The sequence below is a fragment of the Pleurodeles waltl genome, chromosome 10 (genome assembly GCF_031143425.1).
Source record: "Pleurodeles waltl isolate 20211129_DDA chromosome 10, aPleWal1.hap1.20221129, whole genome shotgun sequence".
Lineage (NCBI taxonomy): Eukaryota > Metazoa > Chordata > Amphibia > Caudata > Salamandridae > Pleurodeles > Pleurodeles waltl.
The window spans coordinates 1,002,518,085-1,002,539,391 of NC_090449.1; the positions used below are offsets into that span (position 1 = coordinate 1,002,518,085).

At 45.1% G+C, this 21,307-nt stretch overlaps 1 protein-coding gene across 2 annotated transcripts in view; it reads right to left on the bottom strand.

Annotated features, from left to right (window-relative positions):
- The window catches only part of PHKA1 (phosphorylase kinase regulatory subunit alpha 1), a 967,577-nt gene that overhangs the window by 209,666 nt on the left and 736,604 nt on the right, over positions 1–21,307 (bottom strand). For both annotated transcript variants that reach the window (XM_069211854.1, XM_069211853.1), the window contains exons 26-27: positions 13,576–13,677; positions 8,650–8,765 (exon numbers count right to left, since the gene is read on the bottom strand). In XM_069211854.1, coding sequence (XP_069067955.1) covers positions 8,650–8,765; positions 13,576–13,677 — 218 coding nt within the window. The remainder of the gene's footprint in view (positions 1–8,649; positions 8,766–13,575; positions 13,678–21,307) is intronic.

The following is a 21,307-nucleotide window of genomic DNA, read 5'->3' on the forward strand; positions in this document are numbered from 1 at the left end:
CAATTCGGAGGGTGAGCGTGTGATTGGGACGGATGGAGTCATGGAAGTGTTTACCAAATGTTTCGGACTTGTACGCTGCGCCCGAATCGCTGCAAGCCAGGGTTATACAGGCTTATTTCTCGGAGACTAGCTTACTTTGGTTTGAGGCGGCTTATAAGGAATACGCTGATATACTTGCACCTCATTTGCTGGAGGTATACGAAGAGGCAGTGGAGAATGGAATCCTGCCTGCCTCTTTGCGAGAGGCAATGATCGTAATGATCCTTAAGCCAGGCGAGGACCCCCTAAGCTGTGACTCCTATTGCCCGCTTTCGATGATTAATGTCAATAACAAAATCTTGGCCAAGATGATTGCGGCGCGGCTGCAGCCGCTGATGGAGAGGCTGGTGCTTCCTGATCAGTCTGGGTTTGTTTCCAGGGCGGTCCATGGCGCATAATTTGCGGACGTTTTTTGCGGCTGTGGTCTCGATTAATGCCGATGATGGCACTGCTGCAGTATTTTTGGACGCCACAAAGACCTTTGATTCGTTGGTGTAGGAGTATCTGTTTGCACTCTTGGGAAGGGTGGGTTTGAGCCTGCGCTTTGTGGGCTGGATTCGCTTATTGTACACATAGCCAGTTGCCCAGCTTCGTCTGAACCGAGGCATATCCGCCCCTTTCTGGGTGGCCCAGGAGACTAGGCAGGGGTGCACGTTGTCGCCACTGCTTTTTGCGATAGCGATGGAGCCACTTGTGGCCTTTTTGCGTCAGCACTACAGCGACAGGGGGCTGCAGTTCCGGCAACGACCCATCTTGATTTCAATGTACGCCGATGATATTGCATTGTATGTGCAAGAGCCCGGTAAAAATCTAGATGGCTTGCTGGATGAAGTTGTACGGTTCGGAGAATTTTCGGGTATAGTGATTAACTGGTCTAAATCTGTGGTGCTGCCTCTGTCGCCGGGGACGGCGGGCTTATTGTCCCGGTATCCTATTGCGTGGGCGGATGGCCCTGTGAGGTGCTTGGGAGTCTGGCTGAGCTGTGACTTTGAGACGCTTTGGACTGCTAATTATGGTACTGTCATGTCCTGGCTGGAGGACTGGATTGAGTTGTGGCGCGCCTTACCACTGTCGCTAATGGGCCGAATTGCTATTGCCAAAATGATAGTGCTACCAAAAATTTTATATCTGTTTGTAAATCTCCCTCTGGTCCTCACAGCGTGTTTTTGGAAACGTCTCCGCTCGGCCATGATTCGTCTGGTGTGGGCGGGTCGTCAGCCTAGAATCGCATGGGAGAGGTTGACACTCCTGTTTGAATTGGGCGGGCTCGGCGCACTGGAGATGGAGCTTTACTATTACTGCGCACACGCCCATTTTGCGTATTATTGGATCCACCCTATTCGATATATGCTGCATCTCGCCCCTGAGAATGACGCAGTTTGGCCGGACGACCTGATTCGAGTGTTTGGGGGCATGTCTCGGCCAGGATCTCGGATGGTAGATACTGTGGCATGCACTGTCGGGGCGGACACTTTTGAAGCGATCTGGTGTGGGTGAGCCATTTGCACCATCGATGGAGGTGGCTGCTGTGGAAGATGAGCGGCTGTTCCGCGACTCGCAGCTGCGGGCCTATCTTCGAGACTCAGACTTGTCTTATTTGGGGGACTGGTTTGTGGATGGGCGGCTGATCTCCCCGGAGGTGCTGCTGTGAGGCGGCTCCGGGGGTGCGCTGCACCGGCTATATGTACTGCGTGTGTGTGCGATGCTCCGGGCACGATACTCTAGTCTTCTAGCGTCTCCGGCGACGTGTAGTGTACTGGAGGTTGTATGGAGTGCGCAGACGCCGAGGAAGCTCGTCACCAAATTGTATGGTTGCATGGAGGAACAAAGAGATTGCAATGTCTGCTGAGGTGAGGTGAGGTGAGGTGGGAGGTGGATACGATTGCGGCGATTTCTGATGAGACATGGAGGAAGTGCTGTGCGCATGAGGGCGCTATCGCCAAACTACAGGCTTCGGCTAATTCATTTTAAGTTTCTGCAGCAACTATACTATACTCCTCGAGGCCTGTGCACTATGGGGCTGCGGGCGGATGCTTCTTGTGAACAATGTCACGCTCCGGATGCTGACTTTTTCCACCTGGCATGGCAATGTGAAGCAGTGCATGATTTCTGGCTGGAGGTTACGCATGTGATTGGGGAGATGACTGGACTTGAGCTAGCTCCCTTCCCTGTGATGGCGCTGTTTGGTAGTATGGGATGCGGTTCCGCTGGCTCAGAGGAAACTGGTGGGCATGTTGCTACTTTTGGCGAAGCACAGGGTTGCGATTTGTTGGGGACGCGGTCGGCCTCTTCGGGTCACTGACTGGTTGCATGATGCTTCTTTTTGCCGAGAACAGCTGGAGACCTATTGGGAGTTGGCGCCAGAGAGCTCTAGGCCGCGAGATAGTTGGGCACCTCTGCGTGCCTATTTGGAGACGGCTTATTGAAGATGTGCGCAGATTCAATAGACACGCATTGTGGGAATGGTTTGTGTCGCCCTGCCTGTGAGAAGATGAGAGCTGTGGATGCTTGCCAGTGCCGACTTGCCCGTTCCAGCCGCCTTGCTATATTTCTGTTTGTAAAATGTGTTCTTTGCTCCCAGAACGCCGACAGTTTTTGTTGAGACCCATAAACTTATATCGCTACGGTGCATCTGTTGGTAGAAATGCTGAATTTGGTTACACTTGAGTTGGGGTCCTTTGGTGCTGATGATGTTATGAAAGAGGGGACTGTTCCTATTGCTGTATGTTCAAACTTATAAATAAATAAATAAATAAAATAAAAATAAAAATTGGTTGTCATATCACTGGCTCCACTACTGCCTCCTGTGGAGCTTAGCAGCACGCAAGCGCCGTTCTACTCTGTGGGCTTTAACCACACCCATCTCACCCCCATCACTTTTATTAATTCCTGGTCCTTCCTTTCACAATTCCCTTGATTTCGGCACTAAATGCTCTATGTTTGTCCCGCCTTGAGGCTGCTTTGTTAAGTCTTGCAGACTGACTCTGTTACATGGATTACTGCAGCATCCGTCAGATACCTTAGTGTGGCATACTATTTTTTTCTTTTGACTCGTTGCTTCGAGCTGCTTGGCCGTATGTTGTTTATTCCTCTTTCCTGTTTTGGGCATGCCACTGTTTCTTCGTGGTGTCTGCACACAAAGGCTGAAAGCTGGAAGGCAGTTCTTTTTAATTTATTTAATAATTTAAGTTTCATATAGTGCAAACTGGATTGGAGGAGCACTTTACATGACTACGTGAAGTTTCAGATAGCGCGACCCCCAACAGAGGAGCGCTTTACATGAGGGCCACTTTACAAGTTTAGCAGTTAAAAAAAAATACAAACTGTGGTATTTACAACAAAAATAAACACGGAAATCCTCAAAGAGGCTCTCCCGGCACAGCAGGAGAGCAGATACTACAATATTTACCTCACTCAGGAAACTGGAAACTCGCCCCATAATGCTTTATAGGGCATTGCTTTTTCAAAACACTTTTGCCCATAACTCAGCCTGTGGTGGTCCTACGGCAATGGGAGCACCACAAAACCGTTCAGCACAACACACTCTTTTTAACTAGGTCATCTCGGGGTCCCCATCCTAGATTGGGGAGTGGGGGCAACATAGTAACCTCTCCCACTATTCAGTGTCTTTTTAAGTTCTCTCATGGCTGGAACTTCTGTTTTACAGCTAGGAGTAGTTTGTGTTTTAAGGGCCTTGTTTGTAATAGTATTGCAGTAGACCTGCTAGGCCTGAAAATGTGTAAGGCACAGCGCCCTCTGGGGGCTACATATATGGTTATACTGCATTAGTTTCTGCCATTCTGTTTTCATGTCATTAGGTCCTCTAGGAGCTGGCTATTTGGCCACATGACCACATCTCTTACAAATGCTATTTTTATAATGGTGTCCTCTAAGGGCTGTTCTGAGCATTACAATCAAGATACTACAATATTAGCTGCACTTGGAAAATCGCTCTACAATGATTTGCTGGACATTACTTTAACACAAAAAATTTGTCCATAACTCATCGTGTGGTGGTCCTACGACAATGGGCCCACCAGCAAAATGTTCAGCACGACGTACACTTTCTGTCTATAACATCTCTGGGTCCCCACGCTAGGTTAAAAAATGTTTACTCATAACTCACTGCATGACCTGCTCTTTCTGTCTAGGTCAGGGTTCTACAAAGTCGGCCCTGGAGAGCCAGGTCCATGCCAGATTTGTAGCATAGACACATTTAGAAAAAAGATGTTTCAGAAATCTACAGTTTTCTAAATGTGGATATGCTAAAAATCTGGCATGGACCCGGCTCTCCAGGACCGACTTTGCTGAACCCTGGTATAGGTCATCTCTGAGTCCCTACACTAGGTTGGGGTGGGGACCCTAAAATAATAATATAGAAAAATATAATAAATAATGACAATATTTTCATTTTTTGCTACAGAGAGAGGAAGAAGGTAAATGGAAGTGCTTTAGTTATATGCAGGGCGACTGGAATTCTGTGGCAGAGGGGAACAAATTATGCGACAGGGTTGGCCAATTTATGTGGCAAGAAAAGTGCAGTTATGCAGTTACAACGCCAATGTCTCTAACTCAAGCAAATGCAAGACCTAGTGCATTGCAAATGCTTATTTTTCTAGCAAATGCGCAATGACTCCAAACCTGGGCTTTAACTTGCATCCTTCCCTTTTAGAATAAGGCCTAATATTAAGACCTACAGTGACGTCTTCTCTCAGCTCCTCTCACAAAGCAGAAAAAAGTCCCACCTGACTCCTTGCTGTGCAAGGTGAAGTAGAGCAGTTTCTCTGATTTTTAAAAGGTCATTGGACATCTCTTAATGTTTACAGTGTTAACAGGAGGTCACCATTAACTGCTTTTGCTTTCTTGTGTCTAGTCTTGTGTCTTTTCAAATAAATATACTTTGGCATCGTTTTAATTTGACTGACTTGTTCAACAAAAGTCAGACAATGTTATCAAATGAGCACATTTTCTAATTTTATGTTATCTTACACTTACACAGGAGTGGAGATATTCCACCTTTTAGGAAATCAAGAGATAATATTCACGTTGAAGAAACAAATATAAACTATTCCAGAATACCTGACAATGGAATCCTCATCTCGAAAGAACAGACCGTTAGACTGGCAGCAGCTTGGGCATATGTCCTCAGTGAACAACTTAATGCTATGAAATACTCCCTTAGTCATTTGCATTGTGTGTGAATTATTAATTATGTACATTTAAATCTTGGGTTTATCTACTATTTTTGCATGACTCAAACATTTTGTGTGTCCTCCCTTTGGTCATCTATGCTACACAATTATATTTTATCTAGGATACGTCTAAGCAGCTTAGATTTCACAGGCCTTTCTACATGGTTGCAACCTATTGCTTGCCTAGATTTAGTGCTGCCTGTTTCTCTCCTGAGGGAAAACTACTAAGTATTGGTTGCCGCCTTGGCCATCTAGCTTAATTGGAAAACTGGCATGTTGGAGTCCCTTATTTTTCCCTGATTTCCATAAATGTCTTCAGTCCATCTCTATGGAAAGGGCCTGCCAAATTCCAAATTACATTCCTTTCCTCCGGACTGGCATCTACCATTCCAGCAGCCAAATAGAGTTCCCATATCCACAGTGGACAAGATGGGCTAAATGGCATCACAGTTGCAAATGTTTACTGGTTGAACACTCCACACAACTGTGTTACTTTTGTAATGTTTGTTATATTTTCCCATGTAACCTTTCCAGTGTTTGTCTTAAGGGTTTTTGGGGCCCTGTGCAAGACATATTTTTGGGGCCCCAACTCATAAATGTACTGCCCAATTTCTGCGAATTGAAGCCCATGTGATACCAAACAACCTCTCAAAAACGGGGTTCACACATAGTTGAAATGCTTCTTCCAGGGCACCCAAAAATCCTTAAGAAGACATTTAGCAACGTAAGGGATGCTCAGAGGTAGAGGTATGGAGAGAGACTGAGATATGGAAACACAGGTGAGCTATATAAAGAGAAAGCTTACTTTCTCGAGGGGCCCTTTGGAAGATGGGGAATTGCCCACTTTGCTCATGCTTTAAAACATCTCTCAAACCTCTGACAAGTAAAAAGCTCCTTCATATTCCTATTGTGCATCCTATCCGCTAACTCATAATCCTTTGTATTCTCTGCAACCTGTGTTGCAGTGTAGTAACAGTATGCACTTTGGAGACCAGCTCACTATCAGCAGGATTTGTGAAATTAACTGGCCCCTCATATGCACCTCTGTGTAGAGACTGTTGAAATAGGATAATTTGAGGGATCACTGTTACAAAGGTTATAATAATTGATGTGATACATGAATTATGAATTGGTATCAGCATAGTAATGAACACTGCAAAATATAGAAAATGCTGTGTTGAACAAAGTGTCATATGGACTCTAGCAAAGTAACAAGACTGCTGGATTTTGGGTGGCAGCTATTGGCTAACCCTCCTGGCTCACTAGCAGTACCTAACCAAAACCCAAACGGTAAAGGTGATTTTTGGCAGCTTTGCATGGACTCTGAAAATCCCTCAGGGAAAACGTGGTGGAAAGAAGTCTTACCCTTTTTTCTCCAAATACAAGTCTCTTACACACACAGGCAAGAAAGAGATGCAGGACAGTTTTCAATACATGTATTGAAAAGACTGCAATCTACAATAAAATTATTGATCTACAATGATAGGATATTGAAAAGTAACAAAATTAGGATTGTGAAAATCTGAGATGTGAATATAAACAACCCCAACATATTTGTAATAACATAAATACACAATCTCTACCTAAAAGCCCTAATCTCTAGCCCCTAAGTGAGAGCATGGCGATGCAAGCCAAATCTGCCCATGAGAAACACACCCCAGCCCAGTTACCTTGGTACAAGGTCAGGCCGCCAGTCTCCAGATCAGGATCAGGGTCCGAGGAAAGAAAGGTTGAGGTCGGCCGGAAAACCGGCATGCAGCATAGATGGAAAGTTTTGCTGGAACCCCCTCTCTTGTCCTTTATCCCACAATATGTTTTTATAGAGGATATGTTTATGTTCAGGCACATGAGCCTGATGCGGGTATGTACCTAAGCGCTGGACTGTCAATGCAGGCTTGGGCCGGCAACACAAAATATTATTCTGTGTGCCTAGCATTCTGTTCTTATGATTCTAAGGAAGAGAATATGATGAAGAGTAAGTTATCCAAGGCACTGTCAATAACGCTTTGGTAGAATAGCAGCCGATATTGAACTTAAAACAATACCACTAAAAGTTTATGAAACTAAAATTATTAAAACAACAGAGCTTAGTAACTGGGTAAAATGGCACAGGCCCCAAGCCGAGACTCAGCTATCACTGTGCCCAAGTAACTAACTAAAATGCACCCATGACAAAAGTATTTTGAATAATACATTAAATCCTGCTAGATTCATAAGTGCATGGTGAATCTGATGTCCCCCCTTTTCTCCATGGGACACCCCTCAAGATGCAATCTTTTCACTATGAAAATACAATGATGAAATCATATTCTGAATCTAGATATATAAAGTGCTAGCGAGCACCTTCAAAAGTCTATATATTGCTAACTATTTCTTTAAAGTAAAATCATTGTAAAATAACCCCCTCACAAAACTATACTGTAGCATAATAACCAAAGTGCTGCACAAACCTGCCTCTAATGAAGGAAAACGGAGACCTGAAAGGCTTAGCATTGAAAGAGTTAAAAAAGACCACCGGTACCTTTAAGAGAGCCAGATAATTCAAATTCTTTGATGGTTTGTGGGGGATGTTGCCTCTTAGGGCCAGTTCTTTTTTTTTACAAAGAAGTACAATTGAATCTTAACGATATTGACTGCTATTATGCAAGACCACGATAAAAATAAGGGAGGCAGGGGGATTGTTTATGACTGACGTTGTGGTTGCTTAAAAGGCCAAAACCTGTTTGAGGCCCTAGCCTACCTGCACCATACCTAGATTTCACCCCAGGTCTGTGTAAAACTGTTATGCATCTTGAAAAGAGGAACAATGAGATTAACAGTAGTGAGATTTTAAACAATAACCAAGTACAGATGTTTATGGGTTATTCACTTTGATTCATGTGGTTGCCACAATGGAATTTGGTACTACTATAGACTTGCCCTTCTCCCTCAACCGGGTACAATCATATACTTATAGAGTTTGGTAAAAAACTTTTACTTCTCAATGTCTATCACTACAATAGTAGAACTTGAGAAATGTAATCACTACCACTTACTATGCCTGCATGCTACATTTTAATGCCTGCATATTGCTAAAAACTACTGCTGTTATAGAAACACCTACTTCCTAGTGTGGTCAGCATACAACAACCACCACCTTTAGGGCTCTGACTTCTTAATTGCACAGGTTTGTTCTCAACAAAAAAACATAAAATACATGAATGAACTAATCCACCTGTACATGTGGCAAACACAATTAAAAGTTTTTTATCTGTGGGTTAAAACCCTAGCTTTCACTGTACTTAGAACCAACAGATAATGTAGGAGGTGCTTCATACATACAACACCATGCCAGAAAGCCAGAGTCATCCCCTCACCCAGCTAGTGATGCAATGCCTCATCTAGTTAGTTAACATTACTTTGATAGAACCAGGGTCACCTGTTTCATCTCGCTCTTCAGCTTGCTGATTCCAGCTCTTTCAGTTTTTGTTGCTCCTACTGCTCCCAACTCGTGGATGGATATTGCAGGACTGACAGCAGAATCAATAGAACGCACTGGAGAAGAAGAACACATAGTAACAATAAGTGTTCTGAATAACAAGGAACATACACAACTGTGTAAGGTTCATAACACAATTCAGAATTATTGTCTTAATTATAATCAAATCGGACAGAGAAGGCAAGAGCCAGGAATCGGACAGGTGGGAGTTCAAACAGTGGACAATGCAATGCATGTATCTGATGAAACTATTTCTTGCCTTATAGACCTGTCAGCAGTGTTTGACACTCTGAATTATACCTCACTACAACAAACCGTAAAACAATGAATGGATCTCTAAACACAGTCCTAAACTAGTTTGAATCTTACCGAAGACAGGCTGTACAAGGACGATAGCCAGTAATATATGAACATTTCATCTCTAGAGGACATAGCGGTTTTGTGCCACAAAATTGTGCATAACACACCACCACATCAAATTGAACCCAGGCAAAACAGAATTTGTTTACTCTCCCATGTACACAGTGACATCCCCTTTTATGCAATGCTAGACCCTCTGCAAGTTACTGATTGTAAAAAAACGCCATGTTTTTAGTCTTTAAACCGGACAAGAGCCTAAGCCTAGCACCCATGGACAGAGAGCACTCTGATACCTCTTAAATCCCCAAAGGGAATTTCCCCAAGTATGAGGAGGGTGATGACATCACTAAGTGGTTCACAGCTTTTGAGAGGGCCTATAGATCTAGAAGATTGAAAAAGTCTCACTGGCGATCCTCTCCTTTGGGAACAGTTCACTGGTAAGTGTAGATATAGGCTCCTCACGCTCACTGGTGCAGATGCTGAATCATATCAGCGCATGGAAGCTTCCATGATTGAGGGCTTTGGATTCACCACTGAGGAGTATGGAATTAGTTTTGAGGGAGGCTCACAAAATGTCAGGCCATTACTGGGTTTATTTTGTCGACTACGCAGTGAAAACACTAGATGGTTGGTTAACTGGAAGTGAAGTGCATGACTATGATGGGTTTTATAACTTGTTTATGAAAGAACACATTTTAAGTAACTGCTTCAATGAAAAGATGCATCAGTATCTGGTAGACCTAGGTCCAATTTCTCCACAAGAATTGTGAAAGAAGGCAGACCACTGAGTCGAAACTAGGGTGACCAAGACTTCCACTGGGGGTGACCAAAAGAAAGGGTTTACAAAGCCTCCCCAGGGGAAGGGTAGTGAGACACCTAATAAGTAATAAGTCTTTTAAAGACCCCTTAAAAACCTGAGCAGGAGGGTGGGCCCCAAACCTCTTCACAATCTTCCCACGGGTACAAAGGTAAAAACATTTGATCCCAAAAAGGGCTTGTGTTTCAACTGTAGACAGAATGGACACCAAACTGGAGACGTTGCCTGCCTCAAAAAGAATTCCTCTAGTACTGCACCAGCTAGCTCTGGTATAGCCAGTCGTCAGGTGGGATCAACAATGTGCACAGAGCAAATCAGGGTTCACACTGAAGCTACTTTAGTTTCTGAGGGTGAGGTAGATGTTGCCACTCTTGCTGTTTGCCCCCCTAATATGAACAAATACAGACAGCATCCCTTAGTTAATGGGACTAAGGAGAAGCCCTGAGGGATACAGGTCACTATGGTATCTGGCTGGACAGACTTATCTAGTCACCAATGCTGACAATGTAACTACGGTCCATCCCATGGCTATGGTGACCTTAGAATGGGGAGGGGATGCTGGTCTGCAACATGTGGGGATCTCTTCTGCAATCCCAGTTGAATGCCTGTTAGGGAATGACCTGGAGTCCTCAGCTTGGGCCGAGGTAAAACTCAAAACCCATGCAACCGTGCTGAGAATCCCTGAGATGGTATGTGTGAATACTAAAGCACAAAGCTGAGCACAGGATGAAAAAGAAGTGTTGGAGCCTGGCATAATGGCCCAACCTGCCAAGAGAGATGGCAAGAAGATTGGGGGACCAGCTTCTGTACAGCACATGACTCCTCTTCTCAAGAAGAAGTCTTAACATCCTCAGAGAGAACTGAGCCCATGGAACTTGATCCTTACCAGGTAGAGCTCTTGGGGCCAGGGGTACCCTCTAGGGACCAGCGGTTCCAGGGACAGAGAACCTCTTCCACTCTTTAAGGCCTGAGGCAGCAAGCTGCTGCACAGGAAAAAGGAGATGTCAGTGACTCCCACAGGGTAAACTGAGAGGAGGGACTCTTGTACACTGAGACCAGAGACCCCAAACCTGGTGCTACCAGGCGAGTGGTACTGCCTCAGCAGTTCAGGGAATTCATCCTCACTCTAGCACATGACATCCCCTAGCTGGGCATCTGGGCCAAACTAAAACATGGAATATGCTAGTCACCCATTCCTACTGGCCCAACATGTCACAAAGGGTGGAGGAGTTTTGCAGCTCCTATGTCCTCTGCCAAGCCAGTGGTAAGGCAGATAGCCACCCAAAGACCCCCTACTTCCACTATCAGTGGATGGGGTTCCCTTTGAAAGGGTTGGTGTGGATATAGTGGGTTCACTTGAACCATCCACAGCCTCACTAAACCAATATATTCTGGTATGAGTGGATCATGCTACCAGGTATCCTGAAGCAATTCCCCTTAGCTCTACTACAGCTCCTGCAGTAGCCAAAGCCCTCATTGGTATCTTTACCATGGTAGGGTTCATAACGAGTTGGTTTCTGACAGAGGTGCCAACTTCATGGCAGCTTACCTAAAACACATGTGGAATGAGTGTGGGTGACTTACAAGTTTACCAGGCCATACCATCCACAAACCAATGGACCTGTTGAAAGGTTCAACAACAGATTGAAAGGCATGATCATGGAACTCCCTGAAAAACTCAAAAGGAGATCGGATTTCCTTTTGCCATACTTGCTTTTTACCAACAGGGAGCTGCCTCAGAGGGGACTAGGGTTTTCCCCCTTTGACCTTTTGTTCGGCCACCCTGTTAGGGGACCACTTGTGAAGGAGGGTTGGGAGAGTCCTCTCCACAAGTCTAAGCAAGATGTAGTGGACTATGTACTGGCCCTTGGCTCTAGGATGCAGAGTATATAGAAAAAGCATCCAAAAACTTTAAGGTCAGCCAACAGCTCCAGAAGCAGTGGTATGATTAAAAGACTGCACTGGTGGAGCCAGGGAAGAAGGTGTGGGTTCTGGAGCCTGTGGTTCCCAGGGCACTTCAGGACAGGTGGAGTGGCCCTTACCCTATCCTAGAAAAGAAAAGTGAGGTCACGTACGTGGTAGAACTGGACACTAGCAGGACACCCAAAAGGGTGATCCATGGGACCCGCCTCAAGCTTTTCTGTGACTGGGATGATGTAACTATGTTGATGGTTACTGATGAGGATCAGGAAGCAGAGAGTGAACCTCACCCTGATCTCCTCTCCAACAACCCTAAAGATGGGTCAGAAGATGGAGTTGTCTACTCAGACACACTCAACTGCCTCACTGCAAGGCCTACAGCAGTATGCAGAGTTTTTCTCCTTAATATCTGGACAGACACTATGGTGTATCCCATGATGCGGACACTGGAGATAGGATGCCTGTCAAATCCAACATCTATTGGCAGTCTGATCAAGTTAAGAAAAGCTGAAGTCAACATGAAGATTTAAGGAATATTGAACCCTCTAACAGTCCCTGGGCTAGCCCAGTAGTCTTAGTCCCCAAGCCTCATTCCTGCGGTGGAAAAAAGAAATGAGGTTCTGTGTGGACTACAGAAGTCTCAACTCAGACACCAAGACAGATGCTCACCCTATTTCAAGGGCTGATGAGGTGATAGACAAATTAGGTGCAGCAAAGTTTCTCAGTACCTTTGACTTGACTGCAAGCTACTGCCAAATTTGCATGGCACCAGGAGCAAAAGAAAGGACTGCATTCTCTACACCTGATGGGCATGATCAGTTCACCGTTATGCCCTTTAGTTTAAAGAATACCCCTGCCCCCTTCCAAAGGTTGGTGAATCAATCCCTTGCAGCCTTGGCGTCCTTCAGTGCAACATATCTAGATGATATTGATGTCTTTAGCGCCTCCTAGCAGGATCACCTGTTCCGCCTGGAAAAGGTTTTGCAGGCTCTGCAATCTACAGACCTTTCTATTAAGGCATCTAAATGCCAGATAGGACAGGGCACCGTTGTATACTTGGGCCACCTTGTAGGTGGAGGCCAAGTGCAATAATTACATCCCAAGATTCAGACAATTCTGGACTGGGAAGCTCCTACAACCCAGACTCAAGTCAGGGCATTCGTTGGCTTGATTGGTTACTGTAAGAGGTTTGTGAAGGGGTATGAATACATTATTAAAATTATTCTTATATACGTACCATGTGTTATTATTTCCTATTATGTAAAGTGCTCTGGTGTCTTTTGGCTCTGGTTTGCACAATATAAACCTAGGAAATAATGAAATAAATGCGGGCCGCCTCACCTCTCATACTTCATTAAAGCATAACTGTGAAGAACATCAATGTGCAGTTTGAGAGGTCTAGAGGGATCAGGGTACCCATAAACTGTCAAAAACAAAAATACAATGTGATGTCCACAACAAAGGAAAGATTGTGGGCACATTACAGCTGCATGGTGTGTCAGACCTTCATACTTATACAGTATCACAATGCACTGATGGAAGAATTTAGATTAAGTGAAAGGGTAACGACTATGCAATCTGAATATGTAGCAAGAGCTCTAAGTAAAGGTCAGCTCCACTGCACAAAAAAACAATTGGAAACTATTTATAATAATTACTTTTTACATGTTTCTCTGCTGGCCTTCAAAGAGATTGATTTGAGCTTACAGTTCAGATGCACAGTGAAATGAGGGAATCAATCACACAAGCAGTGTACTTGAAACACTTACCACTTCTTTCTACCCCAAACTCCTTGCCACTGAGAATGTGATGAAGAAGGTTCTTCATGTCTGAAGGGCTGAGGTTCATTAGGCTTTCAGTGGCCTCTTCAGCTGTAAGTCAACCACAAACAGACCTGTTGTAAACCCATTGCCATGAATACTTCCTCTTACCATAATTACTAAAAATATTTTTCCATGGTCATCATTACCTCCTCTCACACTTCTCTATGGTCATAGTTACTCGCCCTTTCAACTTCAGGATCCATGCATTACATATATCCAATGACTGAAAAGATTCACATCTTTCAAATCATTACTGACCTCCTCAACCATATTCTCTTTGATTTGCCGTTTGCAATCATTCAGCATCCCATTCAGCTATCATGCATGTTCCTACCTGGGATCTCTTTCATACCACTGTGTCCACTTTACCGACACGTCACTCATCACCACTTGACCAATTTACCAGCAGCACAGATCAAAACCAACCTGCTGTAATTCAGGAAATCCTGACATGAACACATTATATCATGTAAGTACGCATGCATTTTATAATGAAGGTCATATTGAGTGATGGCCTTCTTATAATTCACTGCGCTGGCTTAAGAACTTCAAGCAACATATGGGCTGACCCTCAAAGTAATAATGGCATGCAAGTTATGTTATGTTATATAATTTATAGAGCACATGGCTACCATAAGGCTTCTCAGCGCTAAATTACCAGGACCAGAAATAGACAGAGGGGGGACCTTCAGCACTAGAACAACCAAGTTTTTAGGGACTTCCGAAAGGTATATTCATTGCCAGTCTGTCGAAGGCTAATGGGTAGGGCGTTCCACAGTTTGGCCCCCTGAAAGGCCAGCGTGGCACCACCCCCCCAATCTAGATTTTTTTTGTTCTCTATTTGGCTTATAAAAGGAGGCCAGGGTCTTCAATATAGGGGGACCCCTGTTGTACAGTGCCCTGTGGATACAACACAAAGCCTTGAATTTAATGCGCTGTACCACAGGTAACCAATGTAGGGACACTAGCCCTGCTTTAACAGAGGACCTTCTAGGGATGTCTAGCAACAGACGGGTTGCTGCATTTTGAACCCTCTGTACACTTACATGCTCATATGGCTTGCTCTTAAAGTGCTAAGTCACCTATTCACAAAACTTGTATTTGCATTCACAAAGGGATTCGCAAATATGTTATATTATGTCATTAAGGTGTAACATGATGTTTAAATTCTACTAGTGAGGGGTAAGTGGTAGTGGTAATGACCTGGAAAGTTTTGGTACATCCAGAAACCTGACATTTTGTTGATAGACACAAACTAGTTTCCAACATATTTCCCTCTGGAAACAGTCACCTAATCCGGTGCAAGACAGGATTAAATCTCTTTCCAGTGTGAAACTGCTGTATGAAAACCTCAAACATAGGAGCAAGTGTATAGTAAGGGTTTCAAATGCAAAACTACAACAATAAAAAAAACATACAGCATCCAATCATGAGGTTCAAACATTGTGCAAAATCAATTTACGTGATGTGATTAATGGAGAAAGATGTGCAATGCTGTGTCAGGTTACCTGCAGTTCAGGGGCCTAGCTATCAATAGTGCAGTCGGTGCAGTGAAACTGGGGGACCAGGGCATAAGGGTTCCTCTGGTTCCCACTTACAACTGCGATTTTATGACTAAGCTGTTACTAGAGGGGTATTTTCCTTGCTTGCATTATGGCCTAACTCGACCTTGATATGTTAGAGCTTCTGATATGCCTCTACTTCTCTTGAAATTACCTCACGTGATAACTGGTTCTAAGGTAATATGAAATACAGGGTGGGTTATAAATAAAGAATACCTGTGCTGTAAATAATAAGTTACTTTCTATTGGTAACCCTCTTTCTGGTGGATACTCTGACTACAGCCTCCTCGTCTAGTGACTCTCCCCTAATACCACACTGGATCCATAAACTTGCGTAATATCCGCTGCACATCAACAGGAAGTACCACTGACCCCCTGTGCAACTCTGTCCTGCCTCCAGGCATGATGACACAGAGCCACATAAAGGCACCAGACATGTGTCCCGACATCAGTTACTCCTTTTCCTCATCTGAACACACAGATCTGGAGTTCTGCTTCCACCGATTTTGTTTTTCCAATTAATTTTCAAATTTTAGCAGTGTGGAGGAAGGTTGCGCCCTAAGATGAAAGGTTTCAAACTATGCCGTGTGCATTGGGAGCACATGTTGGGAAGGACCAAACTCATGTCTGCTTCTCGTGCCCTGGGTCAAAGCAGGACTTCAAGCCATGCAACAAGAGTTGCTTGATGTACCCATGAGCCATCAAGGAAAGTGGGAACAAGCTCTCAGTGGCAAATCACAGGAACCGAGGTGCACTGAGGTCACCCTCGTCAGATAGGTTTAAGGCAAGGTTGAAAGGAAAGTAGAGGACGAAGTACAAAAATTAACACTTGGTACTCCTAGACATACAGATGATCCTGCTCCAGTGGGAGAACACAGTCGGAAGGTATGTCACCCAACCTCATCTTCAGTGTCCAAAACAGACCCTATGCCCAACTTGAGGTCGATGGTATCCACATTCCAGCTGCCATCGTCAGCTTTGCAGCAGGTTGCAACATTTAATCAGGTCATGCTGCAGATCTTTATGTTCATTTTGGCTCCCTTCGGTGCATCTTCTGGACGCATGGACCTTTGTTGCCTCAAGTTGAACATCTGCTGATGGGCTCTACCCAGGCTTACACCGGAGTAACTCCTCATGTGTTAGATAGGGAGGGTTTAAGAACTGTGTAAAGTCTTCTTTTAGGCCACTTGCCCAGGGTTAACTTGCAACAGTGATGCCGCTGGTATTGTAATGCTTATGCGATAACATACATTGTGGTGGCTCTTTACTGGGTGAGTAATCATGCACGGTTTACTAACTTGCTGTGCAAGTAGGTCTGCAAGGTAGGGACTCTGGAAGGTCCCAACTTGCAATTTCGATTATGATGAAAAGTGTGGATAGGAACATGGGATACACCACAAATGTTGCTTAAAACACTGAAACATCCTCAAGAGTTTTGCAGAAATAAATATGGTTTCTACTCAAATTGCCTTCGACATTTGCATTAGCCACGGATATACTCCAGGATTTGCCTTAGAAAGCATCAACTCTAGAACTACACTGCTAAGAAGCTTGGGGCATGCAGGTCAGAAGCGCGGTGGTGTTCCTGGAAAGGCAATGATCCAACCAATAGAATTGATGTTGATGATGAAAGAACAGTGGGAATCAATGCACTCACATTCTGGCACAATGTGGCACCTATGCTGAACAAAAAAGTAAAGGAACAGGCCTGTATCACGAACCATAACAAAAACATTAACTGTCACGGTGTAGGTACTCCTCAGACTCGGTGTGATGCAAACAAGGTCCACCTCCTGACACCACCAAGTCACTGATAAAAAAAACCCACAGTGCATTGGAGTAATCAAGCGAGGGAAGGAAGGGGAAGGATCAGCAGGGACGGGATAACTGCAAAGAAAAATACACAGTGTTAATTATCACATTGTCTGTCTATTCTCATAAGGTCTCACTAAAACCAAAACGACCTGGACTGCCCATAACTCATAAGGGCAGAACTAGTCCAAAGCCTGACTATGTTCCATCGGCATCACCAATGGATGCCCCAAGCCACCTACGGCCACTTATAATCACCTAAGGGTCTCACCGCCCTTCCTCCTAAACAATACTACAGAACGTATAACGAAACGAACATGAGGAGAAAGAATAAGGTGAAGAAAATCTATTTTGTACTTCTTCCTATGATTCAGTTAACCCACTAAGCCTTTCGTTAATGTCACGTATATTTGAAGAAGTACTTCGTTCATATCTCAGTGAATGTTGACAAGAATTATTTGTCCCGGCTGTTTGGAATCCTGCAAACAGTAAATCTCATTCTGAATCGCCGCCAACAAAAAGCCAAAAGATTATGTCTCATAAGATCGCCGTTCCTTTATTAGGGTATCTCAAAAGTAAAGTGCTCCAATTTATGACAGTCACCCCCAACCTGGCCGTAAGGAATGCAGGAATAAAGAAAGGCGATAGCCTCCGGCAAGTAGCAAGCTTGCCGCTTACCACCTTCTTAGTACTCGGAATTCGAAAGGAGGAGCAGCTCGGAACTCCTTCTACCGGTAAAAGGTCAGTTTCCAGGAGGGGGCCATGCTGAATCTCATTCCTCTTTTCGGGCCGCCGATGAATTCCCCCCTGGGGAACGCCGTCCGCTCCTACTTCGTTGAGGCTCCGACCTGCCTCATTAGCACAAATAACGCACACCCTTTCCAGGGTGCGCCGACTTTTACGCGATCTCTACCGCGCTGGGCTTCATGGGAAGTGTAGTCCTTAATGACTACAATCTCCCGATCGGCCCTGTAGGCGCCGGCTAGCACCTGACAGTACGCCCACCTCCAAAGCGTCTCCTAGGGCCAGGTTTAGTGGGATGACAAGCATGAAACCGTTGCACCGCCCTAGGGGCATGAACATTGCCTTCCGGCTCCCATGAATCTTCCTCGGCCTCATACCCTTTCCACGACACCAAGTACCATAACTTACCCCCCCGTAGTTTGGAATCCAACACTTTGCGCACCTCATACTCCAGCTGTCCGTCTCTAACCACCGGAGGCACCGCCCGCCGGGTCGCGGACAGAGCTGGCTTCAAAAGGCTGCAATGAAACACCGGATGGATTCTTAAGGAAGCAGGTAAGTTGAGACGGTAAGCCACAGGGTTTATCTTGCGTACCACCTCATAAGGACCAATGTAACGAGGATGAAAGATGCTACGCATCTTAAAACGTATATACTTGGTGGAAAGCCACACTCGGTCCCCTGGCTGGTACACCGGCCCCTCACGCCGATGTACATCACCCCATTTCTTATACTGTTCCTTGGCTTTATCCAAATTAAATCGTATTTTCTTTTGCATGGATTGTAGGTTCTTAACCATAGCATGGACAGTAGGTTGATCCGTGACTTCCCGAGGTATGATTATGGGCAACATCTCCGCGTGGAACCCTGTGTTAGCACGAAAAGGAGACTCCCTTATCGAGCTATGCCAAGCATTGTTGTACGATAGTTCGGCCAGCCATAGCAATGACACCCACGATTCCTGCGTGTCTTTTGCATAGCACCTCAGATATTTCTTCAGGGTTTGGTTGAGACGCTCCGTCTGGCCATCGGTTTGTGGGTGAAAACTGGTGGATAGGGCGGATTCAATGCGCAGAACCTTGCACCACATGCGCCAAAACCTAGCAACGAACTGGGGGCCTCTGTCTGAAATAATGGTTCTTGGTAAACCATGTAACCGCACCACTTGAGACAGAATTAGATGGGCGGTCTGACTTGCTGTAGGTAGGTTTCTACAAGGGAGAAAGTGACCCATCTTGGTAAGACTATCGATTACCACCATGATAGCATTGTACCCCTGATCCATTGGCAATCCTACCACAAAATCCACGCTGATGGTTTGCCATGGTTTTTCCGGAGTGGGCAAAGGCATCAGCTTGCCCTGGCTCTTCGCGTTTTCTCCCTTGGATCGAGCACATATCTCACACCGAGCTACCCATGTCGCAACGTCCTTAGCCCAACCTTTCCACCTGAAATGTCGTTGCACTATTTGCGCAGTTTTGGTGTACCCCGGATGACCAGCTGTTACCGCATCATGACACCAATTGAAGGCTTGCATTCGAAGTTCAGGTGTTGGTAAATACAAACGATTACCTTGCAACGGTATTCCGTGCTTAAGGGTACGGTCCTGACTTACTTCGGCCCACTCCTTCCACTGAGCAGCAGACTTATGCTTAGAGACCTTTTCTAGGAAGTGAGATATATGAAGGGCACAAAGCACTTTTTCCGGTTGGATGATTGCTTCATCAGGTCTTGAAGTGACGTTCCTCGCGTCCCTTTGTCTAGACAGTGAATCTGCCTTGCGATTGTCGACCCCAGGACGGAAGGTTACTACAAACTCATATTCTGAAAAGAACAGCATCCACCTCATTTGCCGCTGGGTAAGCTGTCTAGCCTCCTTCATATACTGCAGGTTTCGGTGATCAGTATATACCGTGACCGGGTGTTGGGCCCCCCAGAGATGGTGTCTCCATTCCTGAAATGCCTTCTTGATGGCTAGTAGTTCTTTTTCTGCCACCGTATAATTGAGTTCCGCAGCAGATAGCTTCTTAGATAAAAACGCCACCGGATGAAGCTGTCCTGAGGTCTTGTTTCTTTGGGATAACACAGCCCCAATGGCTATATCCGAGGCATCTGCTTCGACTATAAAAGGTACTTCTGGCTGTGGATGCTGGAGTATAGGCGCTGAGCAGAAGGCCTGTTTTAAGAAGCAGAAGGCCTCCTCTGCCTCTTCTGACCAAACAAAAGACACTCCCTTTCTTAGCAACCTTGTTATAGGTGACACAATGTGGGAAAAATGACAGATGAATTTTCTATAGTAATTAGAAAACCCCAGGAAGCATTGCACGTCTCTCACACTAGTGGGCACTGGCCACTCTTGAACCGCCTGTATTTTTCTTGTCGACATGCAGAACCCTTCCGGGCTTAAATCCACCCCCAAGAACTCAACCTTCTGTACATGGAACTCGCATTTGCTCAGTTTGCAATAAAGATGGTGCTGTTGCAACGCTTGGAGTACTAGGGAAACATGTTCCATGTGCCGCTCTAAGGAGGTAGAATACACCAATATGTCATCTATATAGACGATCACAAAGTGATCTACGTATTCTTTGAGAACATCGTTCAAAAAGTATTGGAAAGCCGCCGGGGCGTTACACAACCCGAACGGCATTACCAAGTATTCAAACAGGCCATAACGGGTCTTAAACGCCGTCTTCCATTCATCCCCTTCACGGATTCTGACCAGATGGTAAGCCCCCTTCAGATCTAACCTTGTATAGATAGTTGCCTCTTTCACCTGTTCCAATAACACCGGAATGAGGGGAAGAGGGTATCTATTCCTTATCGTGTTCTTGTTCAGCATTCTATAATCGATGCAGGTTCTCAACTCTTTATTCGCTTTAGCTATGAAAAAGAGTGGAGAAGCTGCCGGAGAACAAGATGGTCTAATGAACCCGATTTCCAGGAAACGGTCCAGATATCTTCGCAAATGTTTGGTTTCTGGGTCTGATAGAGCATATACCCTACAAGAAGGAAGGAGTGCTCCCGGAATCAAATCTATCTTGCAATCGTATATACGATGGGGTGGCAATGTCTCCGCCTGACCTTCGTCGAACAAATCCTTGAACTTGGCGTAAACAGAGGGCAATATCACCGCTTTCTCCACCACTGTGGCCAACTGTAACCCTTGAGCTAACGCTAACGCGGGGGGGTTATCATATAAGGAACCGACTTTCTCACTCCTCACGGACTGAAAACTAACCGTCTTGGCTTGCCAATCGATAACAGGATTGCTCTTTCTTAGCCAGGGCATTCCCAAAATTATTTCATACTGAGGAGCCTCTATTATATCTAGCCTGATTATTTCTCTGCGTGCCGGAGATACTCCACTGAAAACCAACCCCACATCCTCAGTTTGTTCAGTAAGGGGTCCAGACTTCAGTGGTGTACCGTCAACTGCCAACACAATTTCGGGGTTCTTTCTTGGAATTCTCAGAAGTCCCAGTCTCTTAACCACCCCTTCATCTATGAAATTTCCCGTGGCTCCTGAGTCTATCATTGCCCATACAGGATGGTTTCGA